The sequence below is a fragment of the Papio anubis genome, chromosome 1 (assembly GCF_008728515.1).
Source record: "Papio anubis isolate 15944 chromosome 1, Panubis1.0, whole genome shotgun sequence".
NCBI classification, from domain to species: Eukaryota; Metazoa; Chordata; class Mammalia; order Primates; family Cercopithecidae; genus Papio; species Papio anubis.
In genome coordinates, this window is record NC_044976.1 from 25,872,924 (window position 1) to 25,896,815 (window position 23,892).

Genomic DNA, 23,892 nt, shown 5'->3' on the forward strand with positions numbered 1-23,892 from the left:
GCTTTTCTAGGGTCAAAATACCTTGCCTGAAGATAGTCTCACTGGTTGCAGGTTTGTAGGGACAGTGGGATCCCAGCACCCCTTCTCCACTTCTGGGTCCCTACCCCATATGCTCCTGGCCACACCTAGCCTATCTCAGGCCAAAGATGTTGGAAAATAGCCTTTGGGGGTACCTTGAGAGGCCAAGGGAAGACACTTTGGGCCATCCTGTGAAGCCCTCGCAGAGTGTGTGACCATGCCATACTGGCCACTCTTGGCCTGGCCCTCACCAGGCTGCCTCTTAGAATCGATGAAGTTCCCAGGGAAATGGGGGTGCCAGCAGGGCTGGTGCTCTGGATAGGCCCTGGGTAGACGACCATCCAACCTGCTCCTCCCTTCACCTGTCTCACATAGGGCAATGTAAATGCCCGCCCTTATCAGCGTATTTCCTGGGAAATACTTACTTCCTATCCAAGACATAGCACGAACAAAGAATTGAAAGCTTGATGAACCAAACTACGGGGACCCATCCAGTGTATAGTCCTCTGGCCATTTCAATTAACAAGACCCCCTGAAAGTCCAAGCCCTCTGCCGAGTTCCCAGCCCAAGTACCCCATCTCCTTCTGAGGCTGTCCGCAACAGCGAATCCTCAGTCCCTATGCCCTGCTGTCGGTCCCCAGCCTTGCCCTTAAATCCTGCATCTGCTTCCTGCACTCCATACTTCTGTCCTTGACTAAGCTCTGATGTCCTCTCCCCACCCCCAGGCTTCTGCCCACTGCGCCCGCATCCCCAGACTCACCCAGGAACAAAACCTCGTGGTCCAGTCGGCACTTCAGTTGGCACTACAGGGACGTGACGGTGAATGTGTCCTCAGGGTGAGGTTCCGCCATGGGCCCCAGGAAGCCGCTCTTGGGGCCCCCTCCCAGGCCAGGATGCGCCTGGGGCATAAAGCCTGGGTACCTGTAGGCGGTGTCCTGCAGGGGCAGCAGCGAGTCCCTCGGCACGGGGGACAGGGTCAAGTCACTAAGGAGTGGGCAGCCATAGCCAGCAGCGGCTGCAGCAGGGCCACGGGGTGGGCCAGGGGGCCGGGCCATTTCCAGTGGCTCCTTGTCGGCCTTGGGCGTGGCTGGTGGGCTAGCCAGGTGAGGGGCACTGAGGCACGCGGCCTCCGTCCTGCCCAGGAAGTCAGCCAGCAGCCCTGTACCCACCTTGCCTTCATAGGGCGGGCTGCGGGCAGCCGAGCCTGGAGGGTACCAATATGCTGTGCCCTTGCAGCTGGGGGAATCGTAGTGGGCCTGGCCCAATGGCAGGTCCCGGCAGCTCAGGTGGGCCTGGGCTGCAGCTGCGTGGCCCAGGCTGGCCCCCTGGAGCCCATGCTTGAGGGGCTCGCAGGCAGCCAGCTTGGTGGGCGGTGGCCGCAGCTCTTCCTTGAAGCCCAGCGTAGGTGAGCAGGTGGGCGAGTATGCCTTCTGCAGGCCGGCGTCGAACACCGTGGGCGGGTGGGCCAGCGGTGGGAAATGCTTGCCATCAAGCTCGGGAGCACCCAGGCTGGGCGAGTCGCAGTGGAAGCCTTGGCCGAAGGTGCCATCGGAAGGCGTGGACGGGTTCATGGAGTAGGGTCCTATGAAGTCACAGGGGTCTCGCTCTCCCACGCCGAAGGCCCTCGACTGTGAGGGCAGTGGTGACATGCTGCTGTCCCCGCTATAGTAGTCCAGGCCTAGGTCAGGACTGTCCTGGAACAGTGGGTTGACCGGCTGTGGCTTGGGGATGAACTTGGCTTTGGCCGCTGCGCCACCCCGCTCCTTCTTGGCTGAGCAGGCCCCACCGCCCCGTCCACCTCGCGGCTGCCGGGGCCCAGTGCTCCGTTTGGATGGGTAGCCTGAGGCAGCGGCAGAGGCAGATGTTGGGAAGCCCAGATGTGAGGCCTCAAACAGGTCCACCTTCTTCCGCCGTCCACGGCCTGGCTTGGAGCTACTCTGAAAGAGGACACTCTGGTTCCAGTTGTAGCCGGGGGCAGATGATGCCTCGTTCCAGTCCATCATCAGTTTCTCCAGGCTGGACAGGCTCGACTGGCCCTCACTACTTGAGGCCTCGCTGTTGGCACGCCGAAACCCGCCGCCACCGACTGGCTGATTGAACTGGGTGCTGTCAGAGGATGACTCGGAGAAGGTCTCCGACACAGCCGTCTGCTGCTTCACCTTCTGTGGTGTGTAGTTGGAGATGTCCAGGATCACGTTGGGCTCGCTGACGTGGCAGTCAAAACTGGGATTGTAGAGCTGACTAAAGGCCTCTGAGGCCCAGTCCAGGCCTCCATAGCCCTGCCGGAAAGGCCACTGAGAAGCCCCCGCAAACTGGCGACAGTTCTCGGGCGAGGGCTGGAAGGAGGAAGAGGAGGAGGAGGCGGCAGAGGCTGCAGAGGTGGCAGAGGCTGTGGTGCCCTTGGGCACCATGTAGCCACCAGGCGAGACTGTGCTGGCCCGGCTGTCACAGCGCAGGGGCGTGGGGGCTGAACCAGAGAAGGGGGCCCCCTCAGAGCTGTTGAAGAAGGAGGCCTTGCTTGGTGGCAGGCAGGGGCCCCCGGTAGGCGGTGGGGCATAGCCGGCGCTGTGGGCGCTGCTGGGTGAGGCAGGGAGGCTGTTGCCGCTGCCATAGGCAAAGCTGCAGTCCTTGCTGTTAGCGCAGTCCTGGCCTGTAAAGGGCTTAGCCGGGGCAAATACGCTTTGTCCAGCCCCGTAGCCGCCATACTGGGGCAGGTAGGTGTTGGCAGGCGGGTGGGTGGTAGGTGAGCGGGCCACGGCTGAGGGCGGGGGAGCCAGCTTGGGGAAGGTCTCGGCTGCCCGGCAGTCTGAAGTGGCCGGAGTTAGCCCATAGCTCGCTGCCCGTCCTGGTGGGAAGGTCTGGCGCGTGGGCAGGACAGGCTGGAAGGAGGTGTCCGCCCCAGCCCCACCACTACCCACTGCCACTGGGCTGGCCTTGGCTCCCCGGCTAGGGAAGGTGGCAAGGCCCCGCTGGGCAGGTAGGGTGCTGGTGGGTGGCCCTGCATAGGTGCCTGATGCCTTCCGGGACTCTGGGCGAGAAGCTGAGAGGGCAAAGTCCAAAAGATCGGAGGAGTCATCCGAATCGAGCAGCGAGCGAAAGTAGCCGGTGAAGAGGTTTTGGCGCTCCTGGCTGAGCTCGGTCTGGCCTGAGGGTGCGCCTGTGCTGTAGTAGCTGCCACGGCCTGAGGCTCCGCTCTCCAGCCCAGTGGAGGCAAAGGCCCGGGCCTCGGTCCCCTGAAACCCACAGTTTCGGCCAGCTTGCCCGCCTGGGTGCCCATGGTGAGGGGCCCAGCCACCACCCTTATCTCCGGCCCACTCGGCACCCGCCTCCCCAAAGCCTGGGCCACTGGGCACCTGCTCTGGGAACAGAGTCCCATTCTTCCGGGACCGTCTCTTGCGCTTTGGCTTCCCAGTCACAGCGTCTACCTCCCCCCGGCCCCGTTTGCGTGGGTGCCCCAACTCGGTAAGGCCAGGGCCCCCCACCCCAGCGGCTGCCACGGCCACCACCTTCTTTTTCTTGCCAATGCCCTCAAAGAAGTCACTGAAGGAGCATCGGGCTGACTTGGCCGCATGGCCCCCACCCCGGCCACCAAAACCACCTGCTTTGCCCCCACGCCGCCGGAAGCCCTGCACACGATGCAGGAAGTGGGAGATGCTCTGGGTGTCAGGGGCCTGGTGCACTGACTCCGGCTCACTGGGTGTCCAGCAGCGGGGTGGCGAGCACCGTCCAGCGCACTGGCTCTGGCGGTTCAGAAAGGCCAGCTTGGCCAGGACGTCTGAGTACTCAGCCTTGCTGTCGTTGGCGTCTGCCGCATAGGACGGTTGGGGAGACGCCAGCTTCTGCTTCCGCCGCCGTCGTTTCTTCACCTCTGGCATGGCCATGGTGGCTGCTGCCACAGTGGCTGCCTCGGCCGCCACCACGGCTGGCTCCTTGGGCTTGCCAGGGCCCAGCAGCAGGTTCTTAGGAGGGCGGCCGCGCTTACGCTTAAGAATAATGGGCATCTCACCGGGTGGGAAGACCACTACCACGTTCCGCCCGTTGTTCTTCATCTTCAGCAGCGGGGTGGGCTCAGCTGACACACGCAGGCCTAGCTCCTTGCCCTCCACACTCAGGCTGCTGCTCAAGGAAGACACTTTGTATGTGGTCTTGTTCCGTCGCCCGAGCGATACGGGGATCTTGGCCATCTTCACCACCATGCGCCGCACGCCTCGGCACTTGCCTTTGCGGGTAGAGACCACTGGGGTCTGGGAAGATTCTGGCTTCAATTCTGGGACTGAGACCAGGCCTGGGCCTGGCAGGGCAGGGGGTGGAGGCGGCGGTGGCGGTGGGGGTTCGGCCAGGGCGGCTGCCAGCCCCGTGGGCATAGGCAGGGGCAGTAGGCGGCCCTCGGGTCCGGCGTCCGCCTTGCGCCCCCGTCCGGCTTTCCGCCGGCGACACAGGATCTTTGGCCTATCAGTACGCCGCAAGGCGTACTTGGGGTGACCCTCAGGCCCGGGGGGGCCGTGCGGTGAGCACAAGTCCAGGCGCAAGGGCTCGGCCAGTGGGCAGTGCCCCAGGGGCTGCTGGGGCTCCAGACGGCGACCTGGGACGTCAAGCAGCTTGGGCAGGGGGTCTAGTGCCTGGGGGTCAAGCAGCTGCGACTCCAAGGAGTCAGGCAGGGTGTCCAGGGCCTGGAGAGCCAGGCCCGGCAGCCCCAGAGGATCAGCAAGAGGTTGCAGGGGTGGCAGCTCCAGAGCTTCCCCGAGCGGCTCTAGTGCCTGCGGGTCCAGGAAGCGGGGCTGGGGGTCCAGGAGCTGAGGCTCTGGCTCAGGAGATGGTGGCTCGAGGGCCTGGGCCTCTAGCAGCTGGGCCTCTGGGCAAGTGAGGGAGGCCAGCTCACTAAGGATGTCGGCGTCAGCAAGTTCTGAGTAATCAGTGCTGTCTGGCTCAGGCTCTGGGGGCAGACCCGTGGCCACAGCCGTGGCTCCGGGACTATGGCCTTGGCCAGGCTGGGGACTATCCCTAGGCTCAGGCTCAGGCTCGTAGAGGGGGTGGCTGGGCCGCTCTGACTTGGCGTGTGGGGTGGCTCGCTCCTCAGGGCTACGGATGCTGTTGGCCAAACTGGGTGAGGAGAAGAAGCTGTACTGTAGGTCGCCGGGTGGCGGTGCAGGCGGGCGGCTCAGTCGGAGCCCACCACAGTCCAGGTGTACACCACTGTGCTGCAGGTCCTGGGAGAGGCGTGTCAGGTCCTTCATGATGTCAATCAGCTGCACCACTGGTCGCAGGTTCACCCGCCCGTTGTCCCAGCAGCGTCGGGAGCTGCTGCCGTCTCCGGCCGGTGTGGGGCAGCGGGCCTGTGAGACAGGACGGGCTGCCCGTGGGGGCAGCGGGTCGTCCCCCTTGGCAAGGACTGGTGGGCGCCGGGTGCTGGGGTCCCGGCGTGGGGGTGGGCGTGGGTTCTCGGAGAAGGCGTGGGTGGAGAAGGCCTTGTCGGGTGGGCTGGCAGGGGGCCGGGTGGGAAGCAGGGGCCGGGGGGTGGGGGGGCCGCCGGGGTAGTACTTGGGCTCCCGGAGGTAGTCAGGAGAGCTGCACACGGCACTGGAAGTCACCACCAGGCCCTGGGGCTTCACACGCATCCTGACCTTGTCCTCCGCAGGCCGCCGGGCGGGGCCGGGGCTGACATGAGGGTGCGAGAAGCCGGGACCAGGACCTGCCAGGCAGGAAGAGCAGGAGGTCCCTTACTGAACACCTACATCCTCATCAGCTTCCCATATCCTCGATGAGCTCCTGGACCCCTCCCTCCTGAGGTCTCATCTCCTTACCAAGCTCCCATCCCCACCCCAAGCCCAATCCCCTTGCTGACTCCCAGCCTTTCTCAAACCACCATATGTACAGCAAGCCCCTCATGGGCCCCAGTTTCACTTTTTTTTTTTTTTTTTGAAAGAGAGTCTCACTCTGTCACCCAGGCTAGAGTGAAGTAGTGTGATCTCAGCTCACTGCAACCTCTGCCTCCTAGTGCAAGCGATTCTTAGGTGTCAGCCTCCCAAGTACTTGGGATTACAGGCACGCGCCACCACGCCTGGCTAATTTTTGTATTTTAGTAGAGTCAGGGTTTCACCATGTTGGCCAGGCTGGTCTTGAGCTCCTGACCACAGATGATCCACCCGCCTTGGCCTCCCAAAGTACTGGGATTACAGGCGTGAGCCACCATGCCTGGCCCAGCTTCACTTATTGACAGCTCATCCCCTTTGGAAATCTGGCTATGTGCTCAGGAAGAACAGGACCCTTGCCTCTGAGAGGGAAGCACATCAGCAGGGTGATCAAACTTAAGGAGAAGGCCAGGAAGCTCTAACAAGGGCACAGCCTTCCTGCTTCTTACCCCCAAAGGGCTCCAGGAGAACCCCCACCACTTACCCTCGGCTCTGCCGCCTGGGCTGTCACACTGGAGATCTCTGTGGGCAATAAGACAGGCAATAGATTTGAATTCCCCAAATGGTCTAGTGGCCACAGCTCAACCCCTGCCCACCGGCCCGGCCTCCTCCAGGTACCACCCCCCGGCTCCCTCAGCACTCCATCCAGTGCAGACACCCGGCTGACCTGGAAGAGAGAGGGCCCCCGTGCCTGGGGGCTCTGCCAGTCGCTGGCTGTCAGCTGGGGGTGCTGTGGAGCAACTTCGGCCTGAGCCCAGGCCTCGGGGCGTGGACAGCGCCTGGAAAGGACCATCGCAGCTCAGGTTTAGTGAGCACCTACTGCGCGCCAGGTACTGGGCTGGAAGCTGTCCAGGCATCGTTTCATTTAATTCTTCATACCAATCCTGTGAGGTAGGGGCTATTAATAACCCCATTTTGCAGATGAAGAAATGGAGGCTCAGAGATAAAGTAACATCATTCATTCATACACTCATTAGTTATGAAGTACCTACTTTGGACAAGGACTGGACAGACAGACACTGATCAGATCATTATAAATTACTTAATTACTAGTGGGATAAGAGCTGCAAAGAAAAAGTGAAGATGCCTGAGGTCAGAGCAATCACACGGGGAGTCAACAACAATAAAAGTCCATAGTTTGGGGACATTTTCTGTTGCCAAACACTGAGCCAAGTGCTTCATATAGATTATCTCATCAAATTCCCCATACAAACATGAGATCAATATGATTATCTTCCCCAGTCTTACAGAAACTATCCCCTGGAAGATGGTAAACACCATAAAAGCAAAGATATCTGTCCTATTCACTGCTATATGTATTTCCCAACACTCAGAACAGCACATGGCCTACAGCAGCATTTTAAAAAATGGCTGTTTGGCCAGGTGCAGGGGCTCACACTTGTAATCCCAGCACTTTGGGAGGCTAAGGCAGGAGGATCGCTTGAGTCCAGGAGTTCGAGACCAGCCTGGGCAACAGAGCGTGACCCCATCCCTACGAAAATTTAAAAATTAGCTGGGCATGGTGGTGCACACCTGTAGTCCCAGCTACTCAAGAGGCTGAGGTGGGAGGATCGCTTGAGCCCTGGAGGTTCAGGCTGGCTGCTCTGAGCTATGATCGTGCCATTGTTCTCCAGCCTGGGCAGCAGAGTGAGATCCTTTCTCCAAAACATTAAATTTAAAGTTTGTTGAATGAATCAACAAACGAATAGGTACACAGAGCAATCAACCCTGCCTTTTCCCTTTAGGCTCTTTCTTCTTCTCCAGACCCAAGAAGGATGCTGAGGGAGGGACCCAAGAGTGTGAAAAGGGACATTCTCTGATCCTTCTTCCACCTTCATCGGAAAAACTCTGCCGCTCCATCCTACCTCTGGTCTTGTCCTGGCCCCTGCTACATCCTCTCAGAGCCCTATCTATTTCACCTTCATAGTATTTATCGCAACTATAATCAATTACTTGTGTGACTGGCTGTTTAGTGTGTCTCCTGCAACAGTGTGGGCTCTTCAGGAGCAGGGATCACGTCTGTCTTGTTTATCGCTGTATTGCCTGACCCTAGGGCCTAGGCTATGAATGCTACATAAATATTTACCGACTGACTCCCTGAGCTGGTCAGGGCAGAGCTGGGATTTAGATCCAGGCATGTCTGACTCCCGAAGGAGCCCGAGGACTCAGGGCCATGGCTGATTCCAGGAGTTGGGATCTCAGGGAGCAGGGAGCTGAATGGACCCCAATACTGTGAGGGTCTTAAAGACTGACCTTGATGCCTGCCTAATGTTTGGCTCTGACCTAGTACTGGGTCACTGAGACCTATGTGCCAGAGACTCATGTAGACTCTCCCCACCTACCAGTGCTGTCACCCCACAGGAAGACTGCAGAGCTGTAGGGACAGGATAGAGTAGAAAGAGACACTTCTCTGCTCCCCTTTGGGGGATGGCGATTTGCAATCTACAAAGCACCTACCTACACATCTTTGACCCACTGAATCCTCACAGCAGCCTGGGAGGCATGATTTATTATCCCCATGTTACAGGGGAAACTGGCTCAGAGTGGATGTGTAACTTGCCTGAAGTCACACAGTTGCTAAGTGGTATGATTTCTAATTCTGCCTTAAGTCCAAAGCCTCCTTCCACTCCCAGCTCCTGTAACAATCCTTCAGCCACTTCTGAAAATGCTCCTTCTAGCGCCGTGGTCTAATTTAAGGCTGGGAGGAACCTTAAAATTATCTAACCCATTGGCTTCCAAAGCCTGGGCCTGGGGGAGCTGTGTAACATTCCAGATACCCAGGCCCTAGTCCAGGGGAATGTGACTCATAGATGTGAAGGGACATCTGGGAATCTGTATTTTTAACCAGCTACCCCAGTGGGTACACTTTCTAGTGCCATCTCATGCCCCTCCCATTTTACAGATGAGGAAACTGAGACCTGAAGAGGGAAAGAGACTTTGTCTGAGGTCACAAAATGGCACAGGAAGGGGCCCTTTTGTTGCCCACCCAGGTGGAACATCCCTCTATTCACTCTTCCTTCTCTCTCTGCAGGTTCCAGGCCTCAGCTGCTCCTCGTTGTCCCACCTACTGGTCCCACCTACTTTGCTCTCTCCCAGGCCTGGCTGTGGACCTGGCCCCTCCTAGGTCAGGATCTCTCTAGTCCAAGAACTTGGAGCACTGTTGCCCTCGCAGGGAGGACAGTGGGTAACACCCTCACAAACGAGAAAAGGGGCTCAGACTCTGGAATCTCCAAGTCCAATTTCCAATAGTGTGGTTGCACCGTGGCTCCTGGCACCTACTTGGAGATGACCACCAGAAGCCCCCTCCCTCCCTTACTGAGGGTCAGGCTAGCTGAGCCTTCCCCGCTCTGGAGACCTCCCAGCTGGGGCCTGAGGGTGTGATCTTGGCAGAAGAGAAAAACCTCCTCTCTGGTGGTGGCTTCTGTTCCATCCACCCATGAAGACCTCTGGGCACGTCCTCCTGCCAGGCCTCCTGAGGCTGGCCACTGCTCTCTTTTGCAGCCTCCAGGATCTGAGGGAAGCAGCTGGCTCCCCTCCTCACCACACCCCGGCGGCCATTCTCTTGGATCCCTCCCAAGGGTACCACCTAGCCCTGGTCTGGGGACAAAGTCAAAGGGGTCCTTCTGTCTGCCTGTCTGCTGCTGGGTCAGTGTGTCTGAGCTCGCCCATAGGGACACCAGCCGGCTGGGAGGAGGCTGGGGGCCCCAACCTGCTGTGCACAGTGCCGGGAAGCGCCAGCCCACATCCTTGAGTCCCCAGCCCCACCCTCCCCGGCTGTGGCTGTGACCACCCCACCCCTTCCCCAGCCCTCCTTCCCCTCCCCCACCCACTGCCTCCCCAGGGGAGCCAGGCTGCCAGCCCCAGCTCTCACTTCCGGCCTCATGACCCTCTCTCCAGCTTGCACACTCCTCCTCCCCCACCATTTCCCTCCTAGCCTGGTTCGAAGGCCCTGGGATGTCCTCAAATGGGAAACACTGCATCAAAGGGGCCATTACTCCTGCTCTGAGACCTTCCCATCACCTCCTTTTTCCTCCAGCGGCCTTATCTCTTAGGATCTGCCCCTCGGGGACGGGTCCTCACCTCTCTCCACCTCCTTCCCTTCAGCCACCTACCTGCCCACACAGTAACACCTGAAGATCTTCTTTCAACCTGATCCCAGGAACAATATCATAATACAAATAACAATGATGGCAATAATAATGGCAGCTGTCACTCATTTGGCATCATTTAAATAGAGGCACAGAGAGGTTAAGTTATGCCCTTAAGGACAAACAGCCATCTCACTCAATTCAGCTGGTGTCTGAATTTAGGTAGGGCTTCTCTAAATCAAACTGCTTCGGTGTCCAGAGATTCAGCCCCCTCCCATGCAGCCTCCTCCAACTGTCCCAGTCCCAACCATCAGTTCTAATTTTTGACTTCTAATCTATCCTCCTCTCAGCTTCTAGTCACCACCTCCCACCAACCACCATTCAACTAGATGCACTACTCTCCCTCGCCACTAGGTGTCCCCTTGGAGCCACTGATGCCCCCAAGGGGAGCTGGCCCTGCCCCACCCCCTGGGGCCATCAGGGGCCCCCCCACAGCACAGCACAGCACTGCACACCCCACTCCACCCTACCCCCAGCCACACAGAGCTCCTTTGTGCAACCCTCGCCCACCCCCTTCCTCCCTGGAGCGGGGCACCTGGCAAGCAGGTCTGCCCTAGAACCGCCCCCTGCCAGCCCCCTGCCCTGGGTGCCAGGTGTGCGGGCGCCACCACCACCGCCAGCTCTGGCTGGACCCGAGGGTCACCCTGCTGGCGGCCCTCCCTTCCTCCCTCCGAGGTCACCCAGGGACTAAGCTTCCCGCCCTGCTCCGCCCCCCTCCCCTCCTGCCCTTGGCCCTTGCAGACTCCCGTCCTTGTCTTTCCTTCTGTCTCCCGGAGGACTCCCCTCCTCCAGCCCCACTAGGCCCTCCCTGCAGCCTCTCACCCCCGCCCCCCCCCCTCCCCCCGGGAGCCCCTGTTCCCCCCCCCCCCCTCCCTCCCCGCCCAGGTCTGAAGAACTCCTCCTCCTGGAAAGTTGCTGCTGGAAAGGAAGTGACTTCAGCGATTTGGCCACAAGGCTGGGCACTGCTGAGCCCAGCTCAGCTCAAGGCTTGCCCAACCCACCTCCAAAGCACAAATGGAGCCACATGTGCACATCACTCCCACTGTGCATCCAGAACCCTGGGCACACACACAGCCAGTGTACACACAGATCCCTGTGTGCACACACGGTACCATCGCAGTGTATTCAGATCTTGTCTATACACACATCTCTCCAGTGTACACTAGCACCTTTGCACACACACCATCCAGTGTGGCACACGCAGTATCCCCACACCTGCCCAGTACACACCCAGAATCCTGCATATTCATACTCCCATGTACCACATAACACAGCCCTTGAACACTCCCCAGCCTGGTCCACTTATACAACTCTTGTATATTACCCCATGTGCACGGAAGGACAGAGCCCGCCACACACACCTGCTTGCACACAAGCTTGAGTGCCCTGTACATTTACAGTCGGATACACACAGCCTTGCATCCTCCCACAGCTGTACCTCCCCACCCTTACAATCCCAGGAGACTCCACCCCCAGACCTCAGGCCCCAGGAATGCTCCTTTGGAAGCTGGGTGGGGTCCCCAGGCAGGCTCAGCTCTAGGGAGCTTCCTGGAGCCGGAGGCTTCATGTGTCAGTTCAGGGAGTTGCCTCTGCAGGGCAGGGCAGCTTCACCTGGCTCCGCAGCTCCTGAGCCTGGGTGGGCTAACCTGGGCCAGGAGTAGTGAGGTGGGTTCTGCCACTGCCCCCACCCCCCTCCCTGTCCTGCAAGGGCACCTTAGCATACCTGGGCTACCCAGGCCCTCCCAGCACCTCACCTTGGCCTCCCAGTTCTCTGCTTCCACAGACTCCGGTAGAGAGGTGTCCTGGGGGGTCAGCAGCTGCACACATCAGGCACTCTGGTTTCCACCTCTGCCCTGAGTCCTGGTCATTGTCACAACCCCTTTCTCCTCCCAGTTCTCTCAGGTCATCAAGGCGCAGGGAAGAGTCCTCAGGCTAGGAGGTAGGACTCACTGTATATCCATGAGCCTCAGTTCCCCTTTCTGGATAATGGGGAGTTTGAGTAAATGTTGGGTTAATATGTTTTGATTCTGTAAAGAACCTCTTTTTGACCTAAGCTGGGAGGGAATCCCTGTTGGGACTGGGAGGCAAGTTCCCCTGATCCCCACTTCCTGGGGGTGGCCCAGGCCCAAGCCTGGCTTCCTTGCACACTGTTACCTGAGCAGGCTGTGCAGACAGGCCCGGCTCAGCAGGAAAGGCCTGTCTTCATCAGCATCTCCAGGGTGGTCTCTGTAATGGCCTGAGCGTCGCCCCGCACTCGGGGCCCTCTGCACATGCTCAGCTGGGTAGGCTCTGGGGTCCAGGCCGATGGCTTGACAATCAGGCAAGCTCCCATCTGTGGAAGCAAACACAACAGCACAGAGATAAGCATGGATACAGGGTAAGCCAGCCAGACAGCAGGGTGCAGAGGGACACCAAGCCGGGAGTCTCTCATACATGGAGTCCCATCCAGCTCCAACCTCACCCCATTATCCCACCAGGGAACTGTGAGACACTCTCTCTTTTTTTTTTTTTTTTTTTTTTTTAAAGAGAGATAGGGCCTCATCTCGCTTTGTGGCCCAAGTAGGAGTGCAGTGGCATGATCATAGCTCACTGCCACCTTGAATTCCTGGGCTCAAGTGATCCTCCCATCTCAGCCTCCCAAGTAGCTGGGGCTACAGGTGTGCACCACCATGCCTGGCTGGTTTTTTAAAAATTTTTTGTAGGGATAGGGTCTCACCATCTTGCCCAGGCTGGTCTCGAACTCCTGGGCTCAAGCAATCCTCCAGCCTCAGCCTCCCAAAGTGCTGGGATTGCAGGTGTGAGCCACTGCGCCTGCCAAACCTGTTTCTTGAAATCCCAGGCTCCTACTGAGAAGCAGTGTTTTTGCACATCTGTGTACACACATGCATATACACGCACATATACTATAGTGGAAGGAACCTGGCCTTTGGGAGTCAGACAGTCCTTGGCTCAACCTTCATAACTGTGTGACTTTGGGCAAGTCAGTTAACTTTTCTGGCTCTCAGTTTTCTCATCTATAAAATGGGAAAAGTGAGATCTTATGAATGGGGAGGAACATCCGGGGAAACTATAATGCAAAGAGCTTATTGACAATGTAGGTGTGAGAGGTGCTGTTCAGAGTGATGGTGGATGTGAATTTCCACAAGGGTGTATATGCAGCTGGCATTTACCCATCTCCATCAGTAACTGGTTATGTCTCTTGTTTTCTTTAACCACCATGGCCCGCCTCACCACCCCCCTGCTTCCTGCCCATTTGTCTGCCTCCTCGAGGTCTGTACTGGAGCCCAGAGGGGGTCTGGGAACCAGGCCTCACGGACTGCTTACAGGTTCTGGTTGCCTGGGAGTTTGTATGTGTGTGATTGAGATTCTGCCTTTGCAAATGCATATCTGTCAAGGCTCAGCTGTCTGGGTAAATATACCTGCATGTGGGTTCCTGGGTCTATTTAGCCTGTCTGTGTGCTTCTCTGTATTTCCGTATGTCTGTGTGGGTACATGAGGGCTTAAGCATGTCTGTGTGTGGGATCGCGCGTTTGCTCAGTTGTGGCTGGTGTGGTCAGCTGTGTGTATGTGTGATGCCAGGTTGAGTGTGTGCCTGGATTTGGTGTCTTCAGTCATACATGTGGGTATGTGCACTTTTCATGTTTCTTCTATTCAGTTTTTGTGTGTGTGTGTGTGAGTCTAGCTAAGCCTGTTTGTATGCGTGTGAGGACACAGGGGTGCATGTGTGCCTGTGTGTAGCCAGGTGAGCCCAGCTATGGCTGGGTGTGAGCATGCCTCGGTGTGCACACGCTCTGCCTGGCTCTCTGCATCTCGCTGTGTCAGGAGCCAAACCGGCTCCTGCCTGTCTCAGAGCTCTCTGGATGTGTGTTTGGCAGGGGGTGGGGGCGTGCGGCTGATCCTCTGCTGTCCCTGCAGGTTTCCAATCTCGAGGCCTGTGACTGCAGGCACTGGTGTCACTGTGGATCAGTGTTCCCTCCCTCCCACCTCTGCCTTTCTCTGTGTTTTCAGGGTCATGGTGTGGTAGTGTGACTGGCCACGGTGTCCCTGTGGGTCTCCTTCACCATGGGTCAGTATGTGCTTGTGTGTGTGTCCATGCATGTGTGGATTTGTGTGACCTTATTGTGTCTGTGCACCACTGCGTGTCTCTGTGTATGTCAGTGGGTCCTTGTGCTATGTCATTGTATGTTTGTGCCAGTATGGCCGTGTGTCAGCGTCAACATGTGTGAGCAGGTCTGTGTGCCATGGTGTGTCAGCACAATGGTGCCCCAGTGTTTGTGTGGTACCTTTGTGAAGGGCTCAGTGTATGAGTGCGTGTGAGCATGCATGTGAGACACCCTTTGTGAGATGGTGTGTGTGTGTCTGTGTCACTGTGTTTGTGTGTGCTTGCTTCCCTCCTTCCTCCCTCTCCCTCCCTTCCTCTCTCTCTCTCTCTGTAGGAGCCAGACAACTCCCCAAGCCTGGATTAGGGACAATTTATCCACAGGCAGAGAAGGAGAATTCCAACCTGCCAGAGCCTCCCTCCTCTGATCTGTCCCCCCTTTCCCTGTGGTTGGGTGGGCACAGAAACACAGCCCGGCAGCTCCCAAGCCCTTGGGGAGCCCCCACCTTTGCAGCTCCCCAGAGGCCCAGGAGGAAGGAAAAGATGAAAAGCTGGGTGGCCCCAGAGCCCTCCAGTGGGGGTAGACTGGCTGCCCCCCATCCAGGCCCCCACAGCTCAGCTCATCTTGGCCCTGTTCTCCTACATATGGTAGTGGTGGGTGGGGGGAGTCTGCATGGGGTCTGCCTGGCCCTGGGGGTTGGGGGGACTTCAGGAGCAAAGCTGCCCTCAGCCCCTCCACAACCTGATACTCCCCAGCAGATAAACGTCAGGCCCCCACCCAGTGTAAATGAACTTCCAACAGTGCCCACACAGGCTGGGGGAGCCGCTGGGAGGCAGAGGACAGTGTGGTGCAGAGAACGCAGCAAGGAGGGGTGCAGGGGCTGGGCTGGGACTAAGGCTCCCTTCACGGTGCTCCAGGCGCAAGGCAGAATCACATGTTTCCCATTAGCTGCTCTGGCCTCCTTGTTCAGGGGGTGTTGGCTGGGGGAGATTTGTTCTGGTTGCAGACACCAGCCGAGACCACACAAGAGAGAGAGAGGAAAAGACAGAAGAGAGAGAGCGTGCCAGAGGGAGAAAGGAAAAGACAGAGAGGAAGAGGGAGAAAGATACACAGGGAGACACAGAGACATGGCGAGAGAAACAGAGACAGAGAGACAGAGAAAGACAGAAACTGGGCGATGGGCAAGCACAAACACAAAAGCAGAGACGGACTGGTGATGAGGGGCTCACGGAAGAAGGGAGATGGAGAGGAAGGTAGAGAGAGCCGGGTGAGACCTCGTCGGAGGCTGAGGGGAGGGGGTAGCTCAGGCCCAGAGTGAGTCTGAGGCCAGTAAGGACCAAGGAAGAGCCCCAGAGGGAAGAGAGGCATGGGGGAAGTGAGCCAGGCAGAGATGGGAAAGGCAGGGGAGAGCAGGGACCAGGGATTTCTACAGGAGCCTGAGAAAAGAGGCGGCGAGGCACAGGCAGGGTGGGCCGGGCACAAGGGCCGAGGGGAGGCCTATGTGGGCAGCAGACAGGCCGGAGCTGGGATGTGTGGGCAGGGGGAGTGGACACGCCCGAGCTGGCCGGGCGGGGGTGGCCAGCGTGCCGAGCCTCCCGCCTCCTGACCCTCGAGCCTGGGAGAGATAACAGGCCCGAATAGTGCTGACTTGCGGTTCAGAAATCCAATATCCTCCCCGGTGCACTGATCGACTACCTGAGCTCCCGGCCCGTGCAGAGCTGCCCCGATTAATCCTGCGGCTCCACAGCCTTAATTAGTTTAACAGTTTCAGGGGCAGGAGAGGCAGGAAATAGGGTCCCCAGGCCCTCAGGGACACAGCTCCCCGCTCCCCATGCAAACCCTGCCTGGTGCCCCACCTCACACACACCTGTCCTGGCCCCAAAGGCCCTTCTCCACACCATCTGAAGAATGCTGGGTCCCTCCGCCTGGGGAACAGTTCCACGGGCTGGCATATGGGTGAGAGGGTAGATCATGCGGGACTGAGCGCCCCCCAACCCGCACTTGTCCCTCTGCTCAGGGCCCCAGGCGTTTCCTCTGGCCAGCCCTTTGGGGCTCTGTGGTCTGCATGGGAAGGCCCCACCAGCTGCCAGCCCCATATCACCAGGCAACATGTCGTCTCTTTAGAGTGAGACACGAGCTCCCAAGTTACTGACAACTTCCCAACAGCATGAGAGAATCACACATGCCACTCCCCACAACAGCCTGCGACGGGCACATGGTGACATCTCACACACACAACAGCCAGAGACAGGCGCACAAGTCGGTGACAACTCTCCTAACGGGATGAACTAAGCACATAACCTGTCGCTTCCCCCAAAGCATGAGATGGGCGCACCTGACACACCTTCAACAGCATGGGGCAGGCGTCTGTCACCCCGCACAATGGCATAACTGACATGCAACCAGGCACCCCCACACCCACTAATAGGATGTGAATGCACAGAGAACCTGTTACACAGCTGACCAAGACACACACAGGCACACACACACAGAACCTGTCACACAGCTGACCAAGACACACACACACACACACAAACATGCACACACAGAGAACCTGTCACACAGCTGACCAAGACACACACACACACACACACGCACACACAGAGAACCTGTCACACAGTTGACCAAGACACACACACACACACACACACACACGGGACAAGTCCCACCTTCCAGGTGTAAGGAAGGCATGGAGCTCTCCACCCACCATACAGCATGAGGCAGGGACACAACCTCGCCCCTGCCTGGGAATCCTCCCTGAAGACAGTGGGACGGGTACACAACATGTCACCTCCCCGGCTGCCTCGGAAAGGTGACAGCCCACCTCACCCCTCCCCTATCACTGTCACCAGCCTGGGTAGTGCTGTCCCTCTGCCTGCAGAGGCGTCACAGCTCACAGGGCATGAATGTCACCCCAGCACTGCCAGAGCCGGGCACAGCCACACACTGCCCCAGTGACAAACACCACTGGTCCCAGAGAAGGTGAAGGCACACAGGGCTCTGGTGTGACCTTGGTCTCTGGACACCAGGAGGGGAGGTGCTGTGGCTTCCCGCCCAGTGGCGGGTGCTGGGGGAGAGGAGTGCTGGGGAGGAAGCTGCTGGTCACACGGACTACCTGGAAATGCCACCTCCCCCAGCCCCCACTCCACTCCATTCACCTCCCCCGGCCCCCACTCCACTCCACTCCACTCCATTTCTCATTCACTGTAGTTGTGTATCTAGGAAGGGGGCCGAATCAGTGGTGGAGGGAGGGCTGTCTTGAGGCCTGAGGAGCTGTTACTATGAGACTGCTTAGAGATCAGTGGGGAGTAGGGCGGTTAGGGGTTGCTATCACCATGTGCTCAGTGGGGAGGGGGTGGGATAATGGCTTGAGACCCCCACAGCTTCCAGGGAAGCACTTCTTCCTTACAAAGGCCCCCTCTCCAAACTTCAGGCCACAGAGCTGGGGACAAGGAGGCCAAAGTCCAGGGACATGACTCACCCAGGGAACAGGCCCAGCCTGCTGGCCATAGTGGTAAGGGAGGCCAAGAGCCAAGAGGCCCGGGTTCCAGTCTGAGCTCCTCCAGGGCCAAGCTGGGTGACCCTGGAGCAGCAGCTCAGTCTCTTTGGCTTTGGGGAGCGGGGAAGGGGCCGCAGTAAGAGAAGTGCCAGGGTCAGAGAAAAGAAGCTGAAGCTGGAGACCAGCAGACAGGAAACTTCAGGCCACGGAGGGCTCCAGCCCCGTTCCCCTGCTTCTTCACAAGGAACCTCAGCTTCCTCATCCGTAAAATAGGGACAACAGTGCCAGCCTCATGAGACACGATAGCATAAAGTGGGCCACTGCTTAAGAAATGGGAAGCTTCTGATTGAAGAGAGGGAGAAATAGACTAAGAGACTTGCCCAAGCCACAGAGCAAATTAGGATCAGCTGAGTTCAGCCTCTATCTCCTGGCTCCCCACCTGGAGCTGTTTCTTTAAGACTGCTTGGAGGTCAAGTGTGGAGGGGGACAGGGGAGATGCTGGGATGTTGTTGAATGCAGTGCCTCCCTGCCGCCCAGTGAAGACCAATGAATCTGACAGGAGTCCCTAAACCCCACTTGGTCCAAAGCTTGGACAAGAGGAGTGGCTCTAAGTGGAGGGAGGCACCCCACCTCCCACCCCACCATGACCAGCAGCAGCACCTGGTGCTCGGAAGGACCAGAGGGTCTGAGATGTCAGTGTCTAGGGCCCCTCGTTTTACAGGAGCCCAGAGAGGGAAAGGCCTAGCCTGACGTCACACAGCATGACAGCAGAAGAGCCTAGAGTCCTGGCCGGGAACAGCCTCAGAGCAGAGTCCCTCTAGCCCCTGGGGGTGGCTGGAGCTGGGGGGCCCTGGGGGACTGAGCAAAGCGTGGCGACAGATGGCCTGCCGAGGCAGCGGCGATCTGGGCGGCTGGCAGGCATGCTCGCTCCCGCGCAGGGAAGCGGCTAATTTTAGCTGAGGCCTCGATGCCAGCTTTGTTCCCCCCACCCACCCGCCGAGGGGGCCCAGCATGCCTTGCGTGCAACCTGCCTCCCCCAGGCACCCCTACTCCCCCGCCTAGCCCCTTGGTGAGTAGTGCCCAGACCCCAGGATCCTAGAACGGCCTGCCTTACCAGGCCTCACCACACCCAGAGGTGAGGCCTGGCTTCCCCACCCAAGGGCCTGTTTGCCCACGATGCCAAGCTCATTCCACGAAGAGGGGCGAGAGAGGAAGGACAGAGGCCACTGCCCAGACTGGGAGGGCGGGCCAGACAGCAGGGGCTGCCAGTCTTGAGGGGAGGCGAGGCACTGTCCTCCACCCAACCCTTAAGGAGACAGGACCCTGATTCCACCCATGCCCTGGACAAACATTCTGTCTGGTGTCCCCCGGCGCTGGTGAGCAAGGGGCGGGAGTCACTCTAGTCTTTCCTTGTTCCTCATAACTTTGACTTTGTTCCAGGAACTCAAAGCACTTTAAAGAAGTCAGACATGAAGCAAGGATAGTATCCCTATACCATCTGGGGAAACTGAGGCATAGTCTGAAATTGCCATCATTTTAGCAAGGGAAGGAACAAATTCCAGGAATCAGTGAGGCCTGCCCTCTAGAGAGCTTCTTGGGCCAGTTTAGCTCCTGGGACTATCTTCTGTTCCTAACCTGGGCTAGTGGAAGGTAGACTAGATGGATGGAGCCCATCCCCTAAAACCCTGGAAAGGCAGACTCACACTCTTGTTTCCTGGTGCCACACTCTCTGCAGGTTCTTTAACCTTGCACCCTCCATTTCAGGTTCAACCACACAAGCCCAGTGGGGCTTCCAGGACATCTGGCCCCTACTAAAAAGAGGAACCCTTTGGGGTGACTCTGGAGCCCCGCCCCCCGCTCCAGCTCCCCAACCTTCACAGGCCTGTGAAGGAAACAACCTGGTAGGAAATAGAGTAAGGAGAACTGAAAGGCCCAGCTCTGAAAGAAAGATATGTATTTAGAAGGAGAAAGTCAGAAGAAAGAGGGGGGCGGGAGAAATCAAGGCAGAGACTCAGATCCAGGAAGAGAGACAGAAAGACGAAGGACACTGAGGCAAAAGAAACAGGGCAGAAAGAGGCTGAAGGAGAAAACGATCTGGAGGGAGGGGGCGAGAGCCAGAGAGAGAGAGAGAGGGCGAGCATGCCAGAAGAAGGAAAACAGCAAGAAAGAGACTCAGGAAGAGAGGGAGACAAGGAGGAAGAAAAAGACAAAGAGAGAGACAGGCAGGATGATGCAGAGACAAAGACACATGCACAGGGGGGAAGAGATGGAGAAGGAACCTGAGGAGTCTGCACAGACGGGCGGAGGCACAGAGCACCAGCGACCCAGGAGCCAGAGACAGACAGAGGGACTGACACACCCAGAGCCCCACAGCGACAGTCGGAGGGTGAGACACACTCAGATGGGGCGGGAAGAGGGGGTGACACTAAGTGTTAGAGTGTGGGGGGAACAGCAGGAGTAGGCAGAGGTGAGGAGGGAGGGGGAGAGGGAGGAGGAGGAGGAGGAGGAGGAGGAGGGATGTCGTTGCCAGAACTGGGGGGGACAGAGGACAGAAATGGAATGTGGGTCTGGGCATGAGGCTCACAGATGCATCGGCTCTGGTTTCAGCTGGGGCAGTTGGCTGCTAGGGTGGGGGGAAGAAGGAGCAGAGCTGTCGAGGGAGGGGGGCCTGTTGCCATGGCGGCGGGCACGGCAGGGGCACAGTCTGCTGGCACTTGGCGCTCTGGGCATGGTAGGGGGCTGACTGAGGGGGAAAGGCAGGGTAAGGAAGAAGCCTCGCCCCTGCCCTCGGGGTTCTACCAGGAAGAAAGTTTCCAGAGAGCCACAGAGATGTTGGGAGTAGAGCACAGCTCTGGGCCCTGCCCAATCCTAGGGAGGCTGCGGAGGGTGCACTGCTCTCCAGGCTGTCTGTGGGCATCCCAGCTTCCTGCATGCGCCTCAGGCTGGCCCTGGGGACCCTCCTCTCTGTCCCCTCCAGTCTAGCTGAAGATCCTGCATGCTGCTGCTTGCTGCCGCTGCTGCTTGCAGGGGAGCAGCAAGATTGTGAATTCAGGATCTGTAATCCTAACGCAGAGCCCAGGCCTACCGGGCTCCAGTTGCCAAGGCGACGGCGGGTCAGAGGGCAGCGCGGGGCGCCCGCTCCTCCAAGTCAGAATCCCAATTGTTAAAGCCCAAGAATAAACAGCTGAAGCGGCCGTCGGGGGGCCGGGAGGGGGGGCTGAGGTCTGCATCGGCTCAGTGTGGTGTTGTCAAGCGAGATGTCACTAATTGTCTGAAGGAACAGGCTGAGGCAGCTCTTAACTGCTTCCGTGCCACCGGAGACACCTTGGCTGCCTGGCCCCATCCCTGGGGCCTCCCAGCATTCCACCGGGCCAGGCTGTTGGTGGGGGCAGTGCTGGCCCAGCATAATCCCTGCCTCCCTTGCACTGCACTGAACCCCACATACTTGTGGCTCCTAACCCTCCTCTTTGCCTAACTTGGAACCTCCCACCTGCAAGCTAAATCATTATGTCCCCAACGCAAGCACCCCCAAATCCACTGGGCCCACAATACTCCTTGTAGCCCAGAACTGCCCCTTTGGCTTGCAAAAGCCCTCCCAGCTCCCACAACATCTCTCCCTCTTCCCAGAAGTTGGGGTTCTGGTCCAGATTTGTGAATTGCAGAGGAAAGCAGGCTTAGGGCTCTTCCAATCTGTGGGGAGGGACAGGGAAGGGCAGAGGCCTCCTATGGGGAAAGGTGAGGCCTAAAGCAAGTCTCTGTGCAACTCCCTGCTCTTAGTCACACGCCTGAACCAAAGGCCTGAAGGGAGCTGGGAAATCTGGTGTCCAGCTTTGATGCTCCTACGTCCTTGCTCTGTGTGACTCTGGAGGCAGTAGTGACTATTCTGAGGCGGGCCCGTGTCTGTAACGCTTGACCAGAGGAACACCCAACCCTGTGGGTGAGAAGGGCCCGATAATACAAGGTGGACAGCCAGCAGAAATGCAGCCGGTAAGACGTTCCATGAAAAACATGGAGCAGTGTGGGGTACACAGCAAACTGCTCAGTGGACGGCAGCTAGCGCTGGCAGTAGGGCTGGTACTGCCCTTACTACAGAGGGCCCTAGAGGGTGCAGGTAATCAGAAAAGATAGGAGGGTAGGTTCTGGGAAGGCTTCCTGCACAAAGTGGTACTTGGCAAGATCTGGGGCAGGTGGGCAGGAAGGTGGAGCACTCCAGGACAGAGGTCTTGTGAGGAGCTTCACCGGAGCAGAGCAGCTCGGTCTCCAGGTCGCGTGTTCAGCCTCTCCTAGACTTGGAAGGGCGAGGCCTTCAACGGTCTCCGCCCCTTAGGCCAGCCCTCCCTCTTCCTCCACCTCCCGCCGACTCCACCCACGGCGCGTCCCGAACACTAGGAGCGTGCCGGCGAGGGGGCGGGCCGCGCGGGCCGGGCTCCCGGAGATTGGTAGCACCTGGAGTGATGTCAGAGGGGCGGGGTCGGGGCTTCGGACACGCCCTCTTCCCCCGGCCCTCTTCCCCGGACCCTTTCCCCCGCCGCGGCGCGGGTCCCCGGGAGGGGGCGCCCCGCTCAATGCGCCCCTCAGGTGGGGGGCCTGCGGCGGGCCGGGGCGCTGTCCGTGGGCGGGGAGTTGGGCGCGGAAACAGGGGATCCCCCAGAGAGCGCCCAGCCCAGCCTGGGGCTGGACGCGTACAAAAGGCGACTTGTTCTTTCTCGGGATGCCTGCGCCTTCTCAAACATACCTACAGCCGCACTCCAGGGACAACTACACCCACACAGCCACACAAAGCCTGTCAGGGTGGGGCGCGGGGGGCTGGCGAAAGCCCCACAAGTCGGCTGTAAGAAGAGCCCTGCCCCGAACCTCCCCACTTGCCACATACTGAAAGCCCCCTCACCCCATCCCACCCCAAATCATCTGGATACTACCCCCCATCACCTAGTGTGCAGCCCTGGGGACACTGACGCAGTCACATTCTGGAAACTGCCTTCTCCCTCATATGGTCTATAGCTCACCAACCCCTGCTCTGGAGTCAGACTGCCAGCTGCAATGTTGGCTCCACACTGTGTGACCTTGGCATCCAATAAGGCCTGTTAAGGTTACTTTTTACTGAGCACTTACTCTGTGCCAATCTTCATCATCACCTAAATGGTGAGTCCTATTAGTCTTATTTTGTAGATGGGGAGACTGAGGCTTGGGTAAAATAGCCTGCCTAAGATGGGCAAGTATTTGAACCCCATGTTCTTCCACGTCGCATCATCTCAGCCTCCCATCACACCACCTTACACCCTAGTACCCCACCACACACACAACCGCAGACAGCAAAGCCATCTATCTCAGAGTTGAGGTGTAATTCTCCACCCCAAACATATCTTGCTGTCACAGTCTAGTACCAGGAGGGTTCTGTCACTACTCAGTGTGTTTGGGGAAGGAAGGAGTGTCTCCTACCTCTAAGCTTCCCCAGCCCTGATGCTGGCCGTCAGGAGTCATAAATGGGGCAGAGTGAGAGCAGCGCCAGAACAGGCTACCTCTAACCTTTCCAGCAGGCTCACCTCCACCTCCCCTGACCCCAGGATGACAAAGCACTGCCATATTGGTTGGGGCGCCTGGCCTGTAGCTCTCCCTGACCCCATAGGCCTGGACCCTCCCCTAGCCCCCAACTCCTGCTGAGAACAAGTAGAAACAAACTCCTTCCTGGAGATGTCAAAGCACCTTTCCTGGGGCAGGCGGCACTGTGATGCCCTGAGCCTGGTTAGGGAGAAGGATCGGGTTACTCTTTCCCCAGCTGTGCCTGGACTCCCTGGAGCTGACCTTTCACCTCAGCCAGGCCAGGACCCAAAGGGGGCTGGAGTCCAGCCTTCACCTCTTGTTAACCCTCTGCATTCCTCATCTTTCCATTCCCCGGCCCCCAGCGGGTCTCAGGAAGCCCAGCCGGGCATGCCAACCTTTCCCTACCCTCCTATCCTAGGGTCCGGTTTCCCAGAGAGCTTTACAGAATGCTCCTCCCTGCCCCCTGCCCAAGCTGCCCTGCCGGGATCAGATACCTCCGCCCAAGCAGCTGAAAATGACCTGGGCTATTTTCGCTCTGGGATCACGTTGCAAACTCCCCCTTGAGCTGGCAGCTTCCCACACCCCTCCAGACCATCGCCCCCCACCCCTCATCCCTCACCCATGGCTACTGACTAACAGGACAGGAGGGCTTTTAGAGACCACTGGCCTAAACCCTT

The 23,892-nt window shown here is 58.6% G+C and overlaps 1 protein-coding gene across 8 annotated transcripts in view; it reads right to left on the reverse strand.

Moving 5' to 3' along the window:
- The window catches only part of AHDC1 (AT-hook DNA binding motif containing 1), a 70,398-nt gene that overhangs the window by 11,984 nt on the left and 34,522 nt on the right, over positions 1-23,892 (reverse strand). For 3 of the 8 annotated variants that reach the window (XM_021938215.2, XM_021938212.2, XM_021938208.2), the window contains exons 3-7: positions 12,230-12,407; positions 11,830-12,054; positions 6,595-6,706; positions 6,412-6,449; positions 779-5,707 (exon numbers count right to left, since the gene is read on the reverse strand). In XM_021938215.2, the coding sequence (XP_021793907.1) occupies positions 822-5,633 (4,812 nt within the window). In that variant the 5' untranslated portion in view covers positions 5,634-5,707; positions 6,412-6,449; positions 6,595-6,706; positions 11,830-12,054; positions 12,230-12,407 and the 3' untranslated portion in view covers positions 779-821. Of the gene's footprint in view, positions 1-778; positions 5,708-6,015; positions 6,450-6,594; positions 9,695-11,829; positions 12,055-12,229; positions 12,408-23,892 lie in introns of those variants that run through there. The other 5 variants (XM_021938219.2, XM_021938218.2, XM_021938233.2 and 2 more) reach the window with 5 other exon arrangements.